Source organism: Arachis hypogaea, chromosome 5 (genome assembly GCF_003086295.3).
Source record: "Arachis hypogaea cultivar Tifrunner chromosome 5, arahy.Tifrunner.gnm2.J5K5, whole genome shotgun sequence".
NCBI lineage: Eukaryota > Viridiplantae > Streptophyta > Magnoliopsida > Fabales > Fabaceae > Arachis > Arachis hypogaea.
Genome location: NC_092040.1, coordinates 113320855 through 113325802, shown reverse-complemented (window position 1 = coordinate 113325802; position 4948 = coordinate 113320855). Strand labels below are relative to the sequence as shown.

Sequence of the window (4948 nt, the reverse complement as noted above, 5' to 3'; positions counted from 1 at the left end):
AGTATCTCACCCTCTTATTAGTTATTACTTATTACACCCCCGTTATTTTTAACCTGGTGGCAAAATAGTAATTTTACCTGTACAAGGATAGGCACTTGTGTCAATTCACCACAATCTATCACATACATTTCACTATTTCAGAGCCTGCGCTGTCATCATTATTTTATAATCTAAATCCTTAGCTTGCTAAGCTAGATCTCAATTATTAAGAAATCCTTGTATGAAACAGTGGTACCACTATAACAATAGTAATAATTAATTATTATTACTATTATTACTTTTCTTTATGTGAATACAATTTAGCACATATAGATGACTTTTTTTTTCTTTTCTCTAAGATGGAAACTTATTTGGGCTTTTAAACGTAGTCTGAAATTAGGATAAGTTCACTTTTAAAGTTGGATAAAACATTATCTATTATGATTCATTTTTTATTTATTTAAACATTCTCCTGAAAAAAATAGTTATAATTATGTCATACAAAGGAAAAATAAAGGGCCGTAGCTTGATCAATATTATGAGCATTATTGTTGTTGTGATGATCATATCATTGTTAAATTATTCAACAACAACACCGGTTATTATCTTGTCAATTCTTTAAAAAGATAGCTGTAATTATACGCAACTATATGTATAAATAATCATTTAGCCTAATATTGAGATTATATAGTATTCATATTTATATTAATTTTTATGCTGTGCTTTATATTTGTTAACTATATATAATTAATATGTAAGTAAAAAATATATTCAATTAAGATTTTCTAAAAATTTAATGGCTTATATTTTTTTTAAAAGGATTAAAATACTAAATTAAGAAGAAGAGATCATTTGGTATTTTAATATTTAAATTCTTAAATATAGAAGCTAAAATTTTCGCTCTTCATGTGTAATAAAGTTACAACGTAGAGGAAAATAAGGAGAATGAAAAATGAAGTAGTTTACCATTTACATTTATCACCATCATCTAATAAAGCTCTTCTTTAAGAAAGCGGTTTCGCCACGTTACCAACTGCATATTTGCCAATTTCTGCCAACTCTTATTTATAATTGTGTTTCATAGAAATGTGTTTATGGATGTGTCTAATAAAAATATATTTTTTATAACTGTATTTAATAAAAATGTCTTTATAAATATATTTTCTGGATGTATCATGTATTTAAAATATATTAATTATTAGACACATCTACAAACACACTTCTATGAAACACAAATATAAATAAAAATTAAGACAAATAATATGTTGGTACCTTATACTTTTCCTTAAGAAAAACAACATAAAAATAAGAATTATACATTTTTATGATTTTCGTAAAATAGAAATTTGATCAACAGAATGGCAAAATAGTTGTATGATAATTAATTATTAATTAAAGACGTATAAATTATTTTTTTTAGAAAAATGATAAATAATAATAATAATAATAATATATTAATATAGTTCCATTCCATTCCCATGTTGGCAACTTAATGTGATCATCATCATCATGCTCATAACTTTCCACTCGCTTTTCTAATTCTCTTTCTCTCTCTCTCTCTCTCTCTCTCTCTCTCTCTCTCTCTCTCTCTCTCTCTCATCCATTTTCTGTTTTCCAAATCCATGATTGCCTCTCGCCGGAACCTCCTCTCTCCGTCGTCACTTCTCCAGCTCCGGTGACCGTACCACCACCTTCCTCCGTGCATATCTGCCATGGGAAGCCTCAACAACAGCGTAGACACCGTGAACGCCGCCGCAACCGCCATCGTCACCGCAGAATCCAGAGTCCAACCAACTACCATACCGGTCGGTTTCTCTCTTCTCTCTCTCTCTCTCTCTCTCTCTCTCTCTCTCTCTCTCTCTCTCTCTGAAACATTCCTGTGCACGTGTGCCTGTTTTCTGGCGCCATCGCTTCGCTTTTCGATGCTCTGTTTCGTTACTGTGATACAGCTTCGCGAAGAATGACAGAAAATCAATGAGATCTTGTGTTTTGTGCTTAGTTTATTTATTTAATTAATTAATTTTATTTTTTATTTTTGTTAAATCTACTTTTTATTTATTTATTTATTTTTTATAGCGATGAACTTCTGGTCTAGCTATAGTCTTTATTTGACTCAAGTGATGGTTGCGTTGAAAAGTTTGAATAACTTTTTTGCATTCTTTAAACATTTCTTACTGTTCCGTTTTGGAAAAGTTTGTGAGGATGGATCTTAGATTTGCGTTGTTTTTTTTGCTCGCGTTTCCGTTTTTGTTCCTGTTATTATAACGCATAAGATTGCAGGTGATGAATTGAGTGTTGTGCGATGGATTCAACTATATATCAGATATTCAGATGCTTAATTGTTTTCTTAGTTAGTTATTAAGTAGTCAGAATAAGAAAGAACCTTTTAAAGAAGATTTGATATGATGAATATATTCCATGAACTCTGTTACTGCTTGCTATTGATGATTTTTGTTATGAGTCGTTACACAGTCACACGGATCTAATGTGAGTAAAACGTGGATGACTAATTCAACGGAGATATCGATCTTATGATTAGGGCCTTTTTTAGCTTGACTTTAGGGAACACAGCATTTGATTAAAGCTTATCAACTTTTTAGAAAACATTTGGAAATATATTATTAAGGTAGCGCCATCATTTGCTGATAATTCATTTTTTCCTTTCAAGGCTTCACGAGATAGTTTTCTTGAAGCTATTGATTTTCTTTACACATCTGGTGTATAATAATGTTCCTCTTTATACTATCTAAAAAGTAAAGCACAAATTTATTTGAGAAATTGAGGTGCTTATTGATGTTTTGATGACTTGTGAAATGCCTTTATATTTGCAATATGTTTGACGTAATAAGTTTATAGATTTCAAACTCAGTTGATAGGAAAATTACAATAGATCAAAGACATTAGAAATTTGGAAAAATTCCAGTGGAAGATGTTTAATGTTTTGGTCCTGCTTCTACATTTGATTTAGAATTGTTTCTTCACTAACTGCAGAAAAAACGTTGGGGAAGCTGGTGGAGCCTGTATTGGTGTTTTGGATCTACTCATAAAAGCAACAAGCGGATTGGTCATGCTGTCCTTGTTCCTGAACCTGTTGCACCAGCAGGTCCAGCTGCTACTGTGCCGCCAAATCCTTCAACCACCATTGTAATGCCATTCATTGTCCCTCCATCTTCTCCTGCATCTTTTCTCCAATCTGATCCACCTTCCGCTACTCATTCCCCGGCTGGATTGCTCTCTCTCACAGTCAATTCTTACTCATCTGGTGGACCTGCATCCATTTTTACCATAGGTCCTTACGCCTACGAGACACAATTAGTTTCACCCCCTGTATTTTCAAATTTTACAACTGAACCATCAACTGCTCCTTTTACTCCCCCACCTGAATCAGTGCAGATGACAACACCATCATCTCCTGAGGTTCCATTTGCTCAGTTGTTAGCGTCGTCACTTGACCGGGCTCGTAAAAATAATGGGATTCAAAAGTTTGCATTACACAATTATGAATTTCAGCCTTATCAACAACATCCTGGGAGCCCAGGTGGCCAACTCATATCACCTGGATCAGCAATTTCAACTTCCGGAACCTGTACTCCTTACCCCGAGAAACGCCCAACTCTTGAGTTCTACAAGGGAGAATCACCAAGGATATTGGGCTTTGAACACTTCTCTTCTCGAAAATGGAGTTCAAGGGTGGGTTCTGGATCCTTGACACCAGATGGTACAGGGCAAGGTTCAAGATTAGGTTCGGGATCTTTGACACCTGATGGTGCGGGTCTGGCCTCAAGACTTGGATCTGGATGTGCAACACCTGATGGTTTGGGGCAGGATTCAAGGTTGGGTTCTGGCTCTTTGACCCCTGATAGTGCTGGACCAACCACTAAATGCAGCATCTATGTGCAAAACCAGATTTCCGAGGTAGCATCCGTTGCAAACTCAGAGAATGTACATCAAAGTAATGCACCATTAGTTGATCACAGAGTCTCATTTGAACTAACCGGAGAAGAAATCGCAAGATGCCTTGCCAATAAAACAGGTGCATTGCTTCGAAACGTGTCTCAGTCTTCACAGGGTATACTAGCCAAAGAAACCATTGACAGAGAAAGCATACAAAAAGACAGCATTAGTTGTTGTGATGTGTGTTCAGGGAAAACGAACTATAACCCCAACAGTCCTCTAGGAGAAGAACGGCAGTGCTGTCAGAAGCATCAATCCGTTAATTCTTCCAAAGAATTCAATTTTGACAACAGGAAAGGTGATGTTTCTGCTAATGCTGCCAAGGAAGGTAGATCAGCCAACAGCTGGGCTTTCTTCCCACTGTTACAACCAGAAATCTGAGGACTTAGTTAATTGCAGCATGACTTGACATGCATGATTCAAGACAAAAGGGATTTTTAATATCTATGCAGGACTTAGTTCGCTGAATCCATATCTGAGGACTTCGTTTCACAATGCAGTTGGTTCAGCGTTTGAGGAAATGGTGATAATTGGATGGGTGAGTGAGACACAGAAGAGGGAAAACCAAAAAAGAAAAACAAAACTAAAGTTGGTATTATTGTCCTTTAAGACCCAAGGGGAGCATAGTTGGTAGGTAGGGACCTAGTAGAAAGAATTCTAAATTCTCATAGATCATTGGTTATGGACATTTCCTCGTTTCAAGCATACAGAAATAGCAAAATACAGGTACTTCATGTTGTGAATTCTTGTATCATTCCACGTGCAATAATGAAATAGGTAACTTTTTTGTTGGCACTTGGATCATGGATATAACCTGCATATTTCTTTCGAATTTCTACTTTGATGCCTGCATCCTTTTCGTGCATTGGTGGTGGGGGCACTTTTCTAGGTTCTAGTAAGTGGGTTCCCCATGCATCTCTGTTTTCTCCACATGTTAACTTGTTACATGGATCTGTAATTATGTACTTATGTACCATTTAAATCAAGACTTATGTGATTTGAAGTTTGAACATAA

At 35.3% G+C, this 4948-nt stretch overlaps 1 protein-coding gene across 1 annotated transcript; it reads left to right on the top strand.

Moving 5' to 3' along the window:
* Window positions 1-1457: 1457 nt before the first annotated feature.
* Window positions 1458-4948, top strand: LOC112802889 (uncharacterized). Its single transcript, XM_025846277.3, has 2 exons — window positions 1458-1784; window positions 2971-4948. Exons 1-2 carry the CDS (start codon window positions 1692-1694, stop codon window positions 4312-4314), a joined length of 1437 nt encoding a protein of 478 aa, XP_025702062.1. The 5' UTR covers window positions 1458-1691; the 3' UTR covers window positions 4315-4948.

Excerpts from the sequence above, each read along its gene's own strand:
- LOC112802889 (XM_025846277.3), top strand. The coding sequence starts at position 1,692 with ATGGGAAGCCTCAACAACAGCGTAGACACCGTGAACGCCGCCGCAACC. Across the intron at positions 1,785-2,970 it reads TCCAACCAACTACCATACCG|AAAAAACGTTGGGGAAGCTG; the intron begins GTCGGTTTCTCT and ends CACTAACTGCAG.